Below are 18925 nucleotides of genomic sequence, written 5' to 3'. Positions count from 1 at the left end.
TTCTGCTGTCCTGGAGCCAGCAGCACCCAAAGGGAGTCCCAGAGGCAGCACTGAAAACCTCGTGAAAGAAATCAACTTGTTTTTTCAGCATATTACCTTTTAGCAGGGATCAAGTCGTGACCTGTGCTCTCCCAAAGCATCATTAGAAACTAGCCACTGTGTGGTGAGTACTCCCTCGCCTCTCTGGACAGACAAGGGATTTTCCTGTGATTTCTGAGAATCAAGTTTTATTCTCTAGTTAACAGCAGTGACTGATAAAGTTCTCCCTATTACAGACCTACAAAAGGAGATCCATAAAATATTTCTCTCTATTTTCTCTTAATAAAATTATTATGGGAGCCCATGGATTTATGGAGGAGTTGTACCTGTCCCAGCAACACGAGGACAGAGGGACAAAGAGACAGGTTTCATAGACAAGGCAGAGGCATTCTCAGCTTTAAACCCACCCAGGGCAGGTATGTATCCACATCTTGCAGGGAGCAGCTGCCCTCTGCTCTGGGCTATCAGATGTTAGGTAAAGAGGAAAACATTCCTCCTCCTCTTAACTCAGCAGCAGCAGCTCTGCACGTCAGCTCTTTGCTGATAAACACAGGCTCCTAATTCCAGCCACATTCCACATTTTGAGAATAAGCAGCCCTGCTCCTCAGCGCCCTTTACAACTACTGCTGCTCAAGAGAGGGGGAGGGAAGGGTTACAACACTGTCGATCTCTTAAAAACCCCAAACCAGAAGAAAGCCTCAGGTTGTAGAGGCAGACAGTTCATGTGTCCCTCTGCTCTCCCAGGCAAGGAATGCACAACGTGGACATGTCCAGAGGCAGAGGCACAGCCACCCTTTTACTTCAGGCTCCAATGAGTTTCTTGAGGAATGCCTCCAGCTGATCCTCGTCCTTTATCCCCACAAACTTATCCACGACGTCTCCGTTCTTCATAGCCAGCACAGTTGGCACTGCTGACACCTGGGGGCAAGTGAAACAGGGAGACAGGGGTGAGCAGAGGCTGCAGAGAGCCCAGCTGCACCTGGGCCCCAAACGGAGCTCTAGAGATGTGGCTACAAGGGAGCTGAGCACACACTGCTCAAGGGTAACATGTCCACTCGCAAAACACAGGCCAGCTGAGCTCCATGTTCCTCCTCTCCCTGTGGTCTCACCTCTGCACTGACTCACATTGTACTGTTTATGTGAAGGCTGAGCAGCTTTTCGAGTTAAGCAAGACACAAAATTTTAAAGACAAAACCAAAACTAAAACAAAAATAAGGTAAAGCTTTCCCCCCGCCAGGACAAATTCCTCTTCTGCTTCCCTTCTGTCCTATCATACGCAAACAAATGCAGTCTTTTACCAGGACACCTCTCAGACATGACAACCTTTGGACATTTTATGGCCAGGGTGGTATCAGTCTGGACCCATGTTCTCCTCCAGACAGGACTGGAGCTGAAGGAAGGTCCTCACCCATCACTGCACAGGCAGATTTCCTGCTCCATCCTATCATGGTAATGACAACCCCCTCCAACCCCTCTTTCCGTTTCTGCTCCATTTTCAGTGGTTTAGCTGGTCATGCACCAGTGGCTGTCCACTGCAGATCCACGGTGATTAGGTAAAAAGTGAAAAAGTCCCTCTGACCAGAGCCAGCAGGCAGCTGTGCTGCTCTGGGCACTCCTTTCTCATCCCAGAACCAAGTTTTCTGGGAATTATTCAGATGAAAAGCAGTGGAAATGACAACGTTCCCCATGGACTTGCCAGCTGACCAGCAACAGAAGAGACTCTGGGGACACAATTGGGAGAAGGAACAAGCTGAGCTTGGAGAGTTGCAGCAGCAGAGAGATCTGGTCGTGATTCTGACCCCACAGTTTTGGTGCCCAAAGCGTCCCCCACTCCTGAAACACATCCTGTCCTTATCTCACCCGCTGCCTCCCCATCAGCCTGCGGGGCCCTCCCGCATGCGCTGCCAGCGAGGATCTGCAAATCCTTTCTCGGGAAACCTGCCAGAGGGCTGGCTTTTCTCCCATCGGCAGCCTAAGATGAAAGGCACATTTTGTGCTTTCCTTCCCACCCAGCCCCAGCTGGCCAGTCCGGCGTGGCTCCCCGCAGTCTGTCTGTCCTCCAGGGCTTGTGCAGCCTCATCTGAAGGGATGGGAGCGCCGGGGCTGCTGCAACACACAATCTTCAGCTCCTCCTAGCGACTGGTGGGAGCGGATCCAGAGGGCTTGGACCTCAGCACCGGCAATGGTGCACAGACAGACTCCCTTGTGATCTTAGGGGTGAGAACGGACGGTACCAGCACTGCACTGAGCTGGTCTCTCCCTCCCTGAGAAGGGCAAAGCTCCACTAAGCCTTTCTCTGGTTTGCAAAATGGGTGAATAATGAGCAGAGTTGTCCCAGCTTCATCCAACAAACCAGCATGCCCAACCAGCAATAGCATCAGGGCATCACAACCTGCATGAAGAACAGGTGACTCTTGGAAGCACCACAAAGAAGCAGCTAACACTTGAGTTACACAGCTCTGGGTGCCGATCAGCACACCCATGAGCTTCACACAGCCTCGGTCCTTCAGTCTCTTCCGCTTTTCATGGTGGTGAGCAAACCCCACAAATGGGTCGTGGGGCTGGCACTGCAGAGCTGGGTGAGAACCAGGGCACAGAGCTCTTTGCCCAGAAAACTCGACAGCTTCCTTCCTGCTGGCTGCAGCAAGGGCAGCCTGTTAACAGAGCACGTACTCCCTTTTGCTGCTTGAGAAGCAAATGTCACGGGAATATGGGGATTTCTAGAACACAAAGTTGGCGTGGTTTTGTTTTGTTTTTTTTTGTGTGTGTTTTTTTTTTTTTTTAATCTCCCTTCTTTTTGAGACCCATCTGCACTGAACCTAAACAAACCCTCCTCCTCTCTCAAGAGCATTTCTAGAGAAAAAGTCAGGCTGCTTTTGAACACCGCTGACCACACAGATAAATAAACAAACGTGGCTATCCAGGCTACTCTGGGCAGCGCCCTTACTGAGGGAATTCTCTCCCATCTGAAACTGGAGCTTTGATACAAACTTGGATGCCACATAACTGAGTGGGGGGAAGGATTTCACCCAAGCTTCAGAATGAGGCACAACACAGGACTGAGCGCCACTGATGAATGACCATCCCTATACCAAGCAGCTCTCCTGATGTGCCCACCCACAGCAGCTGGAGAAGGGGCTGCCCTTTCCCAGTGGCCACACATGTGGGCAAGGGACAAAGGCAAGAGATTAATCTAAAAAATTGTAAGAAATAGCAGATTAAACAAAAGTATTCCTTCTTCCTTTCTTCTCTCGGGGCGAGAGGTCAGGAGCAGGCTGGAGCAGTGGAGAAAAGCCACAGCCAGAGATGAAAGGTGTTAGATAAAAGGAAGAATCCCCAGGGAAAGAACTTTTGTGCTGGGCAAGACCAGAAGGGGAAGGGCGCTGGGGACATCTCTAGTCACAGGAAACGTGTCCCTGCTTCGTGCTAAGTTGGGATGGCTGGGAGCCAAGGGCAGGCTGTAGCGCCTGTGAAGGAATGTGCCGACATTCCTTGGCTTTTCCACGGGGTCTCTCCCCCTTGCCCTGCCTCCCCCGCCAAGGAGGCTGCTGAACAGGACGTTGTGCAATCAGGTGGCAAACCAGGGGCTGTGTGCGTGGGCAAGGGAACAAACATGGATGGAAGGAGACTTCCTGGCAGTTAGTGGAGGAGTTGTGGGGGTGGCATGGACACTGAAAATCCCCAACACAAAAATTTCCTTATCCTGCAGACATCTGAGCCTCAATGGAATGGCTTTAAAACAAATACATCTTTCCTGATCCCTCCCAAATACCACCTTTGGTTTTCATGATCTCTCCCAAACACTACCTTTGGTCCCTCTTTGATCTTGACTTGGTGTCTTCCCATCAGCCCTTACGCTCACATATCCTTAAGTGGCAACCTCCCAGAAGACAAAGCAAAACCAAGCACGTGCTCAGGCCATGAACCAAAGTTCTGTTTTGAAAAGGATACCCCAAACTACAAAAAAAGTAAAAATTTCTCCTTTACCCCTACCCATCTGCACGTTTCTTACTCACAGACAGCACCTAGGCACGGGGTTTTAGCCACAGATAATGGTCAAGACCAGATACGCATCACTGAGTGGAGGATGCAGTGACCATCCCCAGGCCCTGCTGCAAAACAAAAACTTAATCATGTTTGTATATAAGGCTCCAGAACATATGGCTGGAAGCTGGCCCTTGCCTTCAGCACTAATCCTGCCTACACTTGTGCCACCAGTGCTGCAAGGCAGGCAGACCCTGCAGACAAATGTGTGTACGCAGCAGGCTATGTAGCTGCTCATTCACCACCCGGTGGGAGAGCACACACAGCGTGTCATCCAACCTGCACGACTCGGGAACTTTCAGCCTCTTTTTAAAGGCTTCTTCACACGCACACACTGTTTGCCATTTTCCAGTCAACTGCGATTATCCTCTTGTAATCCCACCTAATTCGATCTACTGGAAGGCTTGAAACAAATACAAGAGTTAAGCTAATAATCTCTATTCTCCTCTCCTTTTCTCCTTAGGGTGGTTGCTACCAGAGCCTTGCCTGCATCTATTAGGATTTACACACTTTCTGGCCACCACAGGAACTACCTCAGCCTCTTCAGCTTCTCACCAGCACCCTCAAGCTGTGCAGCCTTTGGGCTTGCAAAACACAGCCCTTCTCAGGAGCCAGGAGCTGTCTCCCTTGGCCTGGGGCCTCTCTGCCAGCACACCACCAGCGAGGAGAGCACCAGAGGCTCCCATCCTCAGCTTGCGGAAGCTGCACATCACATTTGTGAGCGCCAGCTGGGTGGATATGCCACCACAGCACAGGCAGAAAGGTCTCCTTGGGAAAGAGTGGGAGGGAACAAGCTGTTTCAACTTCCTTCTCCTTCCAGTTTGGCAGGGTGTGGGAACGGCACAGAGTGTCTCCTCCGGGTTCAAGAAAATGACAGCTTGCTCAGGAGATGGTTCACACTTGGCTGGGCAACTTGAGGAGCTTCCTGTGCTGGCCTCCACCCTGGGAGCAGGACTTCATCTGCAGAGGGGGAGCAGCTCCATCTGTGTGATACGCAAGTGAAAATTAAGCACTTTCTTCCCTGTAAAACACAGCAGCAAGATGCCCCGACTCTGCAGACTGCATTGTTGTGTACAAGTAGAAACAATAGGGGAGAGCACAGTCAGAGGGATTTTTCCTACCTAAAAACTGACACAGGAAAAAGAAAAACAAATCATATAAACCAAGGCCATGGCCTTCTCCAGTCACTCTGCTTCCTCCTGGGAGCAAAGCGGAACAGGGAACACGCATAACAGGCCTGTGAAACACTAGTGCAAGCGCCAAGGTTTGCGCTTGTCAAGAACGGGACATGTGCTCCTGTTTCCTGTGTGTTCAGCCTGGCTTCCACCTGTCCAGACAAAACCCACAGGGCCTCCTTGTGCTGAGGCTTAAGGATGGGACGTTACCACCCAGCAAGAAATCCTGAACAAGGAAGGGACAGATGACAGGCTGGCTGCACAAAGATCCACATTCAAGAGCGGAACAGACTGGGGCTTGTTACTTCACTTTCCCACCCTGCACCTGAGCAGCCCCAGTAAAATGCCACATATGCTGTGGGCTCCTCCAGGCCAGGGAAGCATTTATATTGACAAACACCTGCAAGGCTCAGAGGACACAATTCTGCAGAATTAGAAGTGGGGATGCTGAACACAAGTTGGAGGAAAGCCAGGCAGTGAAATCCACTTACTAATGAGTGACCTGAGGGATGAAGAACCTGTAGGCGCTGGGCTTCCCCTCCCCAACAACGCTGCTGCCTTACGTGCACACCCTTCCCCAGGGACAGGCTTTTTTTGCGCCGCTGGCAAAGGAAAGCCCACGCTCTTCTAGTTCCTACCTCGTACTCAATAGCAAGGTCTGTGTGATCATCAATGTCCACTTTGGCCATCAGCACCTTCCCCTCTTGCTTGGCCACCATCTTCTCTAACCTGGGGCCCAGGATCTTGCAGGGGCCACACCACCTGATGGAGAAAGAGGAGAGGGACATTAGAGGCAAAAAGTGGAGTGGCAGCTGCAGAAGGCTTGCTGCTACACCACTGCCTTTACCACCACCACTGTTCCATTTAAGAGCCAGACTGGAAACATCATTCCCAAACCAAAGGGGTTTTTTTGCAGGAGGGGGGGAAGCTGCGTGGAAGAAGAGGTCACCATTCATGGTGCTTTTGATGTCATTTGGATCACAGCAAAGTCTGCTTTGCTCCCTCTTGGCCTTTAACCCCTAGCCTGCTTTGCATCCTCATTGGTGGGTGAGCACAGAGCTGGACCCCGCTGACTGCAGAGCTGCCCTAGAGCGAGTGTTGCTGCTGGGTGTAGGGGTCACAGCCCACACTCAAATCAGCTTATGCCAATCATCAGACCATAGTCTTCCGCTCCACACTCAGTGCAGGGTTTACAGAAATTCCCCTTTAGTTGCAAAACTCAGAGGCATCTCATCCATTCAAGGAGACCAACAATTCCAAACCCAGGGCAGCAACAGCGGAGTTTGCAGGCCCTACACACAGAAAACATTCCCTGCACCCTCTAATCGCACCAGTTAGGATGCTGTGAACTTACTTAGTTCAAGGAAAACAGGAGTTAAAGCTCTATGTGCCCATTTCTTTTAAAATTGAAGCTCTTGTAAACTTTGTTCCTCCTCAGCCTCCCTCTATATCTGGTTTCAGCTTTCAATTATGTGTCCTCTCCTCCCTGGATGATCCCAATTAACACTCCTTCGGGTTTGTCAGTTTGGTCTATTTAGAGCAGAAGTTTCCAGGCAGTTTCATACTCTGTTTGCCCAGAATCAGCCACAACAGCTCACATGACAGCACTGTGGGACTACGAAAATACTTGAGAAAACAAAGATAATCAGTGTTGTTAATCCAGCAGATAACATCTAGGAATATTTTTACTGGTAAGAGGATGACAACATTTTTATTGATGACAAATGTTGCCATTGGTATCACATGGCTATTATGAATACAGAAAGGCATTTACCACCAAGAGCCCAGTCTCGAGAGCATGCAGTGTCAGAAAACTGAACATGACAGTGCAGAAGCATATCAAGCGCAGTGTTCTTCCGTGGCTGTTAATATCATTTAGTGTTTTTAACAGGACATTTAATACATAAAGCTGAGAAAGAGAGCTATCCGAACTTTTTCTTGAGGTGCCTTTTGCAGGATGATGCAACACTGTGACCAGGGTGACACCCAAGTGCTTGGGAGGTGCAACTACACTGCCCCGGGGAACGCCTTCCTAGCACTTTTGTTTTACTCTCCTGCAGGGTGTAGCTACACAGACAGCGGTGCAGCCCAACGGGTGAAACCTCTGTGGATTGCGTCATAGGGGCAGAAGCACCTTTTGACACCAGGCACCCTGCAATGCAGTCGGCAGCTCTCAGGCACACTCGCATCCAGAGTGCCACCATCTCAGGAAAGCAGCAGGGACACATCTGCACGTGCAATGGCATAGAGGGGCACAAGAGCTGTGAGGGGGACTTACTGTGCATGGAAGTCCACCACAACGGGTTTGGGATTGTTCACCACCCGGTCCTGGAAGTCGCTGCCATCCTGCACATTGAAGGTGTTCCCACAGGCTGCTGAGGAGCCAAAGGCTCTGCTGTGCGGAGCTAGGGGGCCACACGGTGCCAGGGGGTCAGGGAGCGCCCGCTGCCCCTGCAGGGGCAATGTCCTGGGGGTGAGGGACAGCAGCCGCCGGAGCACCAGCCGCTGGGCCATCTGTGGGGAGAGAAGGAAGCGTGTGGGGTGGGTGCAACCCACGGGGGTCCCACTGCAGCAGTGTCCTGCTCAGAGACCCCTCGGCAGTGCAGCCACAAGCCAGGAGGTGTTCCAGCCAGAAACAGGCAGAGCACTGACCGCCCCCACACCCAGCCCCTGCTGCCCACTGCGGCTCCAGTCCTGCAGTCGCGGGATCCTCCCCAGCTACAGGCCGCGGCCTTCTCCCCGTTTCCATGGGGCAAGGCCCCCACCGCAGGCACAGGCTCCTTGTTTCCCCAGGCCCGAAGGGGATACCGCTCCGTCCCACCCGCAGGGCAGGGCCCAGGAATCCCCGTTCCCCTAGCTCTCTCAGCCACAGGGCCCAGCTGCCCCCGCAACGAGGCCGGGTCCTCCGGCCACAGGGCTGTCCGCCCAGCCCGGCACGACACTCCCCCAACCACGGGGTCCCTGCTCCCCCCACCAGCCCCATAGTGCAGGACGCCCTGGCCATAGAGCCTCAGCCCCCAGTGTCATGGGACGGGTCCCACCAGCCCCAAACCCACGAGGGACCCTCCCCCACACCTTCCCGGGCTCGGAGGTCACACACTCCCAATCAAACTTCCGCTGAGTGCCCCGCCCATCCGAGCGCTCATTGGCCGTCTCCGCAGGAAGGGTGCAAACAACGGAACGGCTCTCCTTCCAGCCGATTGGCCGTCGCCCCAACGGCCGATCTCTGACTGGCCGCCGTTACCGTCCTTCAAGCCCCCAACCACGGCCCTCTAGGGTCCGGGGGTGTGTGTCCCGGCTTCTGATTGGCGGCAGTGCCCTCCAATGGGAGCCACGAGCGCTGTCCGGGCGTGGCGCTCACCCCGCCTCGTGGGCGGAGCCACCACCCCTTAGCCCAGGGTTCGAGACCGGCGCTCCCCGCCCCGCCCGCATCCGGCCCTGGGCGCCACAGCAGCAGCCGAAGGGCCGCGGCTTGGATCCCTGTGACCGGCATCCGCTGGAAAAGAGCGGCAGCAGAACCTGCGGGGTTAAAGTCGCCGGACTGAGCCCTGGGAGACAGAGTCCACAGGTGCTGGTTCTTTCAGGTTGTTTTTCTTTTTGGTTTGTTTTTTTTTTTTTTTTAGCTTTTCCACCGGCAACCACACTTTAAGGCAACACACATAATGCAAGTGCACAGGAAGCGGATCTCTTTTGAGGACAGAAGACGAAACACGTGGAGCAGGTTCGAGCATGTAGAGACAACAGGGCTGTGCTCCATGTTGATGCAGATGGGAAATGAACTGACAGGCTCATAAGGACAGCACATCATCCTCTTCTGCCACAGGCTCTGTTCTTCCCCTGAACAACCCCAAAATAAAAAGCCCATGGTGCCAATGACGATGCCAAGGACATAGCAAATAGTGGCACCACCAGGACAACTTCCAGACCCCGAGAGGTGTAGCCGGGCCGGCCTCTGAGCTGTGGCAACGGGATGTAAAGCTCATGGAAGAACAACGACCAACAACAACTGCAAACGTGATCGCATCCCGATGTACGTAAACAGCTCCAAGCGTGAAGCAGAGGTGGGGCAGGAACTGGGACTTTACAGAAACAGCAGCTGAACTGGACGGATTGGGAGAACTCTAGGTACATGTAGGAACAACCCCCTTAGTCTGGGGTGGCAGGGAGGTATTGTTCTAGACACTAAGGGGTTGGAAAATGTGTGTGGAGGTAGAACCCCATTTCCCCTCGCCCGTTCTCTACTTCCCAGAAATCAAAGGGAGAGCATAAGGTGAAGCTGAAACTGCTCTTGCTTTGCAACTCTGGCGCTGTGCAAGGAGCCCACAGGGAGGTGACAAGCAAATGCTGGTGGCTGACAGAGGGAGTGAGGAAGTGCAGGCAGCCTCCCAGTACAATCTTGAGTTGACAGGAGTGGAAAAAAAGACATAGAGGACAAGAATTTTAACAACATCAAAGTTCACCCAAAACATTCTTGATGGGACATAGTGCAAATAGGAGGAATATTGGTCATGCTTTATAAAAGACAGAGGCTAACCTTTCAGGCTGCTTGGTGCAGGAGAAGAAAAATGTGAGGACAGTAGAGTCAAACTCAGTGTAAGTCTCTGTGTTCCAGATGTTCCAGCCAAGCTATTCCTCCTCTGTGGAGGGAAGAGTCTCCTCTTTGGGAAACGACAAATTACCCGACCTACATGGTTAACTAAAAAAAGACCATCCCTCTTCACTCAGGCTACACAATGGCCCAACCTAAAATGCAGGAAAGAGACCATGCAGGTTGCCAGGAGCACCACTTCAGGATTCTGTACATGAACAAATCTTCAAGTATTCACAGTGTGCGGCACCCAGGGACCTGACAGCCTGCACCGGGCTGGCGCAAGGTGCAACAGGTCACCTCCAAAGAGGGATGTGATGTTTTAAGCTACCCGGGTGTTTCTGCACTCTCTCTTCTTTGACCCCTGGACATTACTGTAGATACTGGTCTGTGAGATAAACACAAACACCATCTTCAGGCAACTCTGAACTCTGCAAGGACAACGCAGGAGTCGCAGCATCACTGGATTTTGGCCCCTTGCTTATCCTTCTGAGCATATTGGTCCTCTTTGTAACAGCAAGATCTGAGAAGGTCTTTGGCAACTCGTGATCACGGGGATGGAAAAGGTGCAGGGAAAGGGCAGAATCCCACTGTGGATCTCTGTTACAATATTATCAGAGCAGCACCTATGGGTTTCATTGTGGAGGGAGAAGTGTTAAAGTTCATCCTTGGCATGAACAAGGTGCTGCAGTGGACGCACCAGTATCACGTGATCTCTCAGCAGCTGGTCCTGTGACCCTTTGTGCCTGTCGGAAGGTTTGTTGCCCGAAAAGTCTGTAAGAGTGTAATCCTCCAGCAGGCCAGCTTCTACTGCGTGGCGCCGGAGCCTCTCGCCCCCCAGGAGCCCTTGCGTTCTGGCATACCCCTGCTGACAGGAGGGAGGCAGCTTCTGACGGGTGAAGGCAAACAGGAAACAGGACTCTGCAGGGGAAAGGATCAAAGATCAGATTTGGCAGGGAATAACTCCTGTAAACTCTTGAGAAGTTATTCAGAACAAAAGGCAGGGAGGATGAGAGAAGATGACAGAAGATGACTGGAGTTTCCCACTCAGCACCTTGCCCTGCATGGCAGCAGAGCAAACAACTCAGCTCTGCAGAGCTCGGGAGATGTAAGGTGGGATAGGACAAGGAGCTGGATTTCAGCCTGCAGCCCTCTAGCATGTTCTTTGTACCACAGGGTTGCTTCCCTCTGTGCAGCATGTGGGGTTCCTGCAGGAGATTCCCAGACCAGGGAGGGAGACCAGCTCTCACATCCCAGCACTCCCATTTCCCCATGGGAAAGCAATCCCATCATCAGTACATGAAAAGAGATCTGATACTCAATGGCACAAAGGAACATTCAGATAATGGAGAAGGAAAGCTGCAGGTAGAAAAGGAATGAACCAAACCTTTCCCTAAATACACCTTTCCCTAAAGCTGTGTGTGCCTGGGGCAGTCTCTTTCTGGTGGCGAGCGAGAGCAAAGGTTATTCAGGAACACACACACAGCACCAGCACATTTTGCTGTCCGGGGAGTGCATCAAAGAGGTGTGACTGACAGTGAGATCCTCAACTCGACACAGGGACATCTCAGCTATTACCAGAAGAGATTGTTCCTGTCACGTGTTCCTCACACCCCTTCTCCTCCTGCCACCTCAGCCCTGTGCTCAAATTACCTGCAAAGAAGTTGCGCAGGTCAGTGCTGAGGCAGTTCTCCAAAAACCGCCTCAGTGGCAGGATGTGAGCATTTGGGGCCGTCCAGTCTGTCAGAAAGTCCTCCACGATGTGATGGATGGCATCTGGGCGGGGGAGAGGCCAGTCTGGGGGCTGAAGTCTCATCTCACGCTCTGCCAAGAGAACATTAAGGGAATCAGAATCAAAGTGGCATTAAAAAGAGCTTGGGGAGTGGAAAGCAGCTATGACAGCTGTTCCAGCTTCGGTTCTGACCTTTTTAATCCCTACCTTACTTTCATTTGCAATCCCCTCTGCTAGCTCTGTCCTCAAGAGCCCTGCCACTGCAGAGCTGCCCCTTGTCCCTGCCCACAGTACTCCCTGTCATTTCACTCCTGTTCCCCTGGGCAGGGACGGCCAGACACGCTGAGCTGTGTTCAAGCTTTAATACTGCGACCCAGCACGCTTCTTTCTCTGCAAGACAGGCTGGACCCTGACCATGGGCTTCTGGAGATGAAGATTCAGCATGCTCATTTCCCAAGGAAATATACTCTGAGCATGTTTGTTTGCTGGATATAACACTCATCTTCAAACTGTTGCCTTTGGCTGCCTCTGTTGCTGCTTGACCTCTCAGACCCAGGCCGGCTACAAAGAGCGGTTCACTTTTGGTAGTAACACTGATCAGTCCAACCTCATCTGCTGGGACTCCGCAAAATACACGCAGGGTGTTAGCCAAAGGGAAGCAACGTTCCTCTTTTTGGGAAAGGGGAGTTCCCAGTACACCTGTTTGTTCCTATTCTCAAATGTAAGGTCTCTGGTACAATCCCCCTAACCTGTGTCAGTCTGAGTGATGGAAAATTCTTGCCAGCTCCCAGCTTTTCCTGCAGCTCACACAGCGGTGATAGGTGTCCCAGATAGACGTGAAGGAGTGGAGAAGGATGTGCAATGCCTTCAGGTACAACCTCCCTCCTGCTTTGGCTCTGAGTATCTTCAACCCTCTCTGTTTTGCTCATATCAGATAATTATCTGGGAGAGGCAGCAAAGCTTACCTGTTGGGAGGTGTTTGTAATAGTAAATAACAGGGTGCAAAAAGTTGGACTGCCAGGCATGCTGTGCCTCTCCCACGGCTCGGTTGTAGTAGAAGACATCCTTGTCAGCCCCAGAGAAATTCCTCCCATACTCCATGACAACGACAAACAGCCCACTGGGAGCCTTTCTCCCCGTCTGCATTTCCAGCTCAGCCAGGATTCCAACCGGGTATTCTTCCAGGTACTCAAATGCTGTGGCATTCCTAAGAATTGCAACCACAACCATCAGACTTCTCCACCAGAGAAAAGCCAACATACCCCCAGCTGATCGAGGCTAAGGCCAAAGGCTCATCACATAGTAATTATTTGTAGTCATTACAGATCCAGGCTGGACTTGACACAGAGCTTATGAAGGCTGCAGATACTGTTACAAGACTCCATTATTTTCCCAGACTATGGGATTCCTCTCTACATTAGCATGGCTCAAGGAAAGCTTTTCCCTGCAGACAGAGAAAGGGTACTACACCTCTGAGCTTGGCGGGAAGGTCTGGACCATATCAGCCCTTTAAGAGAGAAGGAACTGGCAGAACTGGGCACAGTGGCACAAACCGCAGTAGTGGTATGCGTTTTGAGGTGGCTGCCTCTGCGACGATAACGTCCTCAGGCAGCAACAGGGCAATTTGTGTGGCAGCACCACAGGAAGCAATGCTAAAGAAAAAGGAATGAAACGATGGAGTGCAGTGCTGGGAATAATTACTCACTCTCTCAGCAGTATGATGTCAGCCAGGACAGTGAACATCTGGTAGAGGCCTGAGGCCTCATTCACCCGCTTAATGATGGAATTGGTCAGCTGTGTAATAGGGTAGACTGTGGATGGCCAGGGGACACCATGGTGACGGTTTTCCAATAGGCGGTGGACTGCGCGAGCTAAGACATGGAGGGAAACAAAGACAGCTTATTTAAAAATCCAAGCTCATGCTTTTAAGATATCTGATCGCTCTGCTGCAGCACACACAGATACCAGCAGGACACAATAAATAAGCTTCACAGCTCATCCATGCTCAGGATCTCCCACCCCAACCGCTGGTAGCTGCAGTGGAGATGCCCTCGGAAACCTGATGTGATGCTAAGTGGCTGGTGAGGGGGCAGGGGTCCTCAAGGATATTTCATTACTTCTGAGCTTTAATGATAAGGATAGGCACACACACATAAAGAAGGAAATTCTCTCCACTGCCCACAGCTGCTGGGTTTTAACTCCACAGCACAGACCTTTCACCCACAGCCTGTCACGAGGCAGAGCATCTGGCAGGCAGAAATCTATTGTGTTACATAAATAAGAGACAACGGGCAAGAGACACACAAGACAAAACAAAGACAGACAACTAAGAACTTCAGATATGACCCCAAGTCACTTCTCCACTTCAGATGACACAGCTGCAGCTTGGCTGCATTTTGTCATTCTTACTGCCAGTGGAAGACTAAGGGTGATCTCTTTCCAGCAGTAAGCTACAAATCATTCCTTCAAAGGGAGGAACAATTCCTACTTCTGCCCTTTCTGTACACTCCAGTACTCACTTGTATACCGGAATCCATGGATGAAGCCCCCAGCAGATTTCCTGAAATCAACAGAGTGGCTAGCAGTGCCGAGAACAAAGAGCCCCCGAGTGCCTCTGGATTCATAGTTGGGTTTGATCTGAGGATATTTGATTTTGTTCCCTTTTCCTGGCATCATTCTAAGCGATCTGTTGTGCAAAAGAGAAGAGCAGGCTGTCAGGAAGGGCGGGGTTGGAAAAATACAAAGGCTTTCCGATAAGGCACACATTATATTGCAGCCACTGCAAGATGCTGCCTTATGCCCCCACTGCCTTCTGTGGGATTTACAACTACAATGAGGATCTTCCAGAGGACAAGGGTCCTCATCTCAAGGTAGCTCTGGACAAGATCAAATTCCAGCCTGAGCCACTGACAGTGAATGTTGGAAGAAAGTGAAGTTAGCATTCTCAACTAGGAGACAAACCAAAGTGGAGTACGGTCGCATCCTCAGGGAAAAAAAGTAGACAAAAACTTTCTGTAGCGATCTCCACCTGTGCCATCCTCATTCCAAAAACCCAGAACATTGCTAGCCTTCTCCACGTGATCTGGCAGGTTAGGATGTTAAGCACAAGCTTTTCTGTGTCACCCAGGTTCCAACACTGCCCTTTGCTTAGCCCTAGAGCCTGTCAGTCACAGGACAGTGGCACACACGTCCCCATTGGGACATGGCCAACATCACTGCAGGGTAAACAAAGGACTGTGCAGCACCAGGTAGCTCAAAGCATGTGGAGGTCCAGGCAATGCAGCCAGGAGAGAACCTGCCTTTCCATTTCTTCCCTAGTCAGGCCCTTCATTGTCTCTTGCTCTAAATACTGGCTTCACTATAGATCCTGGTTCTCCCTCACCTGTTGTAGATAGAGAAGTCAAACTTCCAGCCCAGGCAGCGTATGACACGGTCATAAGGTGCACGGGTGGCAAAATTATCCAGTTCATCCTGGGGGAGGGTGATGGAGTCAATGCCCGCGCTGGCGTTCCTGTTCTCCAGGTAGAACCGGAGCGTGATGTGCAGCTTCCCTTTCTTGTCCTTGATGATAGCCAGATCTTCCAGGTCGCCCTCCAGAAGTCCATCCAGAGATTTCAGCTGGTAGGTGTCCAGTAGGCCATTGTTAATTGCTCTATGAAAAAAAGGAGAATAGAAGAAGGGCTAAATGAAGGAAGAAGAGGTGGGATCCATGGTTCTGCCTCAACTGCTGAAAACAGGACACCTTTACTGGGCACCCCACACTCCCCTTCAGTGCAAAGGTTATCCCCAGAGCCTCAGGGCTGACAGGAACAGCACAGGTAACGCAGCCTTGCTGCCCTTGCAGAATGTAGTCAGCTTCTCAACTGTCCTCCGTGACTGCAAGCAAGGGAACAACTTGGGAGCCGACACTTTTTTAATGATGGTTTCCAAGGATACATCTTATTTCACATGGACCCTGAAGAATTCTCATGAAGTTCCTGTGTTCAGCAGCTGCAACATGGAGGTTAAACCAAGCACCCACAGACAGAAGCCTCCATGTTTCCCCTGCAACCCCACAACCACAGACCTCCTGCGCCAGCCCAACTCGTTGCCTGGGCAGGCAGCTCCCTGTGTTTGTACTTTGGCTGTGTTAGAAAGAGGAAGAGGAAGAGTTTCCTACCTCAGATCCCCAACATAGTGGGTGGCCCAGGAGAGGCGCACGCGGGACCGGCTCACCATGTGAATGAAATTTGTGACGCCCAGAATGTTTTCCGCTGTCTCAAAAGCTGAGTTGCCTCGGCCTAAGATCAACACGGTTTGGCCAGCAAAATCCTCCGGGTTGGTGGACACAGTCTCATAACCCTCAACGTATTCTGAGCCAGGAAAGTTGACCACGTTGGGGACCCACGTCCCAGTGGCGACCAACAAAGAGCTGCAAAGACAGGGATAGCACTAGGGGATGTAGGAATTACAGGAATGGGGCCATTGCTCCATCTCATCGCTCCTCCCACTGTGAAAGATGCCCCCTCCAGCCAGACTGCATCAGCTGCACAGATCATAGGTTAGAGAGAAACCTCTCTGCAGCCTCATCTAAGGACCTCCTCCTCTCTTCCCAATCCTCAGACCAATGAAGATGACCAGGAACATCATTATATACAGCAAAAGTCAGTGCAGGTGCAATGCTGTACTTATACATCTCCCTCTGTTGTTCATGAACATCCAAGTACTACTCATATGTCCTCATTGATGATATATGTAATACTAAAGTGTTTTACAGGTTGATTACATGCTGCATTAAAAATTACTTTGATTTAAAATTTGTGTCATCTTTTAATACAGCAGAACAAAAGTTATTTTTAAAAGGCACAGAAAAATGTTTCAATATTTTTAAAATGTAACTCCTAGGCATAAAAACATGTTAGCAATAACACTAATTGTTAAGACTAAAATTAAGTACAGTAATCTTTTCATATGTCTCCTAAATAACTTTTACTTGAACCTTAGGGAAATTTTTGAGACTTAGACAGAAACACCAGGCAGCTGAGGCTGGCGGCACTGTCTGCCATCCCAGCCTTGCTCATGCAGCTCCTGAGAGCAACTTGCTCGAGATGCGTGGGTGTCCGGGATTGCCTTCTGTCCCCTCCCAGCTCGCCAGCCAGTACACCTCTGAGTGGCAGCCAGTACGACCTGCTGTTGTAGAGCTGAGCTTCTCAGGAGAGGTGAGAAACACTCTCCGTATGTTCACATGAGTGACTTCTAGATGCTTTTTAGGAATGCAGCTCAGTGGCGGCATGAGATACACACACCGAGTACGACAAGGAGAAGGGGAATTCAGGGACCAGCAGCCTCGAGGGTTATTTCTCACAGTCGACTCCCTCTACTGCAACAGCCCCACTTTCCTCTGGTTGCCCCTTGCCAGCTCACTGCTATCCCAGGGCTCCAGTTGCCTGGGGCATCCTGCTAAGCACATGTGGGTTAATGAAAGTGAGGTGTAGCCACACTGACTCAAGTTTGTAATAAAGGCAGCAGTGGCTATGAGATATATAACTCAGTTATTTTTTTCACAGAGAGCAATTATCTAGTGACAAAAGTGATCTCAAGCTTACTTAACAAGGATGGAACCTGCGATGACAGCAATCACAGCCAGACTGCGTCTGCCCTGCCAGCTCCTCAGCTGTCTGAACCACAGCCTTGCTCACGAAAGACAATGCCTTCCCAGGAGTGGCTATTCCACCCACCTACCCCCTTAATCCCTGCAAAATGTTCCATCCCCCATGATGGTGGTTAAGGCTTGAAGAGGCTACGAAATCTCCATCCTTGGAGATGCTCATGCCTCAACAGGGCAAGGCCCTGAGCAAACTGACGTCGCTGGCCCTGCTTTGGGCAGGGGTTTTGGGCAAAATGACCTTTGTGGGTCACTTCCCACCTAATTTATCATGCCATTTTGTGGCTCTGAAGACACATATGGAGAAGTGGTGTAGCTGGCCTTGGGTTTGCCCGTTACCTGCACTTGTAGTTCTGTCTGTCCTGGTCAGTCAGGAGGAAATAGTGTCCATTCCAGGCCTGCTCATCCCTCTCCAGCGTCACATGGACAATGGCTGTGTTGTACTGAACTCTCAATTTTAGCAGGGAAGCAAAGTCCTCCAGGTAACGCACCATCACGTCAGCGTCAGGGAAGAAGTCACGGGAGTAGCGTCGGAAAAGCAGCCGGCGGTCATGGCTGAGGAGCGAGTTCCAGTCATGGCGGAGGTTGAACTCGCTGTTGGATTTGCCCGTGTGCCACTTGTTGATGCTGATGAGCTTGCGGTGCCGAGGGTAGAGGGCGAAGAAGCTGCCGGGTGCATGGCTCCGCTCGAAGACAACGTAGTCCCGGCCGGCCTCCTGCAGGAAATAGGCTGCCTGCAGGCCCGCGGGCCCGGCTCCAATGATGCAGTAGTCGTGGTAGAGAAAAGCGGTGCCGCTGGCCACGCACAGGCTGCTGGCGCACAGGGCCAGTCCCAGGAGCATCCCACCGATCGCTGGGGCCATGGTGGGGCCAGGACGGCCGCCCCTGCAGACGAGAGGACCAGGGAGGTATCAGCTGGGGCAAGCAGCTCTGGCAAGCAGAGGCCTGGCCAAAAGATCCCCCCAACCAGGCTCACTCCTGCCCACACCCTGCACAGGCCCAGCACCCATGGTGTTGTGGTTTGTTGGGGTGGGGGCGTTAGGGCGTGGTCCCGCTCCCCACCAGCCAATAGAAAAAGGGGTCCCAGGTCTTCCAGCCAATGGGCACACAGCGTGGGGCCATCAGGTGGGAAGGCGGGGCAGCACCTGTGGGCTCATGGCCACAAGCCCCCACACCGCCTCCGCGCCCCAACGGCCAATGGGAAAGAGAGGCGTAAGTCCATCAGCCAATAGGAGATGGGGTGCCCCGCGCTGCCCTCGGTCCCTCGCCAATAGGGACCTGTCTCGGCCCCCGCGCCCTCCCTCCCCCGCTCAATAGCGAGCGGGGCGTGGCGGACACCCGCGAGGCGCCGCACGTGACGTACGACGCACTGGACGCGCGGGGCCGCCGCCGCCCGGCCGGGCCCGTCCCGCCAGCGGCCGCACCTGCACCATGGAGCTCGCGCCGCTCCACTCCTCCCGCGCCGCGCCTGGCGCCCCCCGCACGCGCCGGCAGGGAGAGGGGCGGGGCCAGCAGTGCGGCCGCGCGGCGAGGGGGCGGTGCACACGCCGCGCGGAGCCGCCACCACGCGTCACGTGATGCCGCAGCCGCTTCCCGCCGCCCGCAGCATGGCGCCGCCGCGCGCGGACCACGTGCCCTGGGGGCGGGACCGGGCGCTTAACTGGGCAGACGCCGCTCCTCTCACACCAGCGCCGGGGCCCGCG

General features: G+C 52.4%; 2 protein-coding genes across 3 annotated transcripts; both read right to left on the bottom strand.

Moving 5' to 3' along the window:
- Positions 1 to 210: 210 nt before the first annotated feature.
- On the bottom strand, positions 211 to 8452 carry TXN2 (thioredoxin 2). The gene is made up of 4 exons (XM_065839127.2): positions 8334 to 8452; positions 7537 to 7772; positions 5897 to 6020; positions 211 to 957 (listed from the first exon to the last, which is right to left on the bottom strand). The coding sequence occupies exons 2-4, from the start codon at positions 7770 to 7772 to the stop codon at positions 841 to 843; spliced, it is 477 nt and encodes a 158-aa protein (XP_065695199.1). The 5' UTR covers positions 8334 to 8452; the 3' UTR covers positions 211 to 840.
- A 1244-nt stretch (positions 8453 to 9696) lies between these two features.
- Positions 9697 to 18836, bottom strand: FOXRED2 (FAD dependent oxidoreductase domain containing 2). 2 transcript variants are annotated; one of them, XM_071802218.1, is made up of 9 exons: positions 18647 to 18836; positions 17562 to 18107; positions 15738 to 15989; positions 14961 to 15230; positions 14098 to 14264; positions 13284 to 13449; positions 12544 to 12785; positions 11500 to 11670; positions 9697 to 10767 (listed from the first exon to the last, which is right to left on the bottom strand). In XM_071802218.1, the coding sequence occupies exons 2-9, from the start codon at positions 18083 to 18085 to the stop codon at positions 10502 to 10504; spliced, it is 2058 nt and encodes a 685-aa protein (XP_071658319.1). In that variant the 5' UTR covers positions 18086 to 18107; positions 18647 to 18836; the 3' UTR covers positions 9697 to 10501. The 2 variants fall into 2 exon arrangements, with proteins under 2 accessions (XP_071658319.1, XP_065718572.1); XM_065862500.2 differs by lacking the exon at positions 18647 to 18836 and having other exon boundaries at positions 17562 to 18571.
- Positions 18837 to 18925: the final 89 nt, after the last annotated feature.

Source organism: Patagioenas fasciata, chromosome 1, assembly GCF_037038585.1.
Source record: "Patagioenas fasciata isolate bPatFas1 chromosome 1, bPatFas1.hap1, whole genome shotgun sequence".
Lineage (NCBI taxonomy): Eukaryota > Metazoa > Chordata > Aves > Columbiformes > Columbidae > Patagioenas > Patagioenas fasciata.
This window is presented reverse-complemented; position numbering and strand designations above follow the sequence as displayed.

Coding starts and splice junctions, on each gene's coding strand:
- TXN2 (XM_065839127.2), bottom strand. CDS start 7,772: ATGGCCCAGCGGCTGGTGCTCCGGCGGCTGCTGTCCCTCACCCCCAGG. Junction 6,021..7,536: donor GTGGTGGACTTCCATGCACA/GTAAGTCCCCCT, acceptor TTTCTCCATCAG/GTGGTGTGGCCCCTGCAAGA. Junction 958..5,896: donor ACCTTGCTATTGAGTACGAG/GTAGGAACTAGA, acceptor ACTTGCCCCCAG/GTGTCAGCAGTGCCAACTGT.
- FOXRED2 (XM_071802218.1), bottom strand. CDS start 18,085: ATGGCCCCAGCGATCGGTGGGATGCTCCTGGGACTGGCCCTGTGCGCC. Junction 12,786..13,283: donor GACATCATACTGCTGAGAGA/GTGAGTAATTAT, acceptor TGCAATTCTTAG/GAATGCCACAGCATTTGAGT. Junction 10,768..11,499: donor CCTGCGCAACTTCTTTGCAG/GTAATTTGAGCA, acceptor TTTCCCCTGCAG/AGTCCTGTTTCCTGTTTGCC.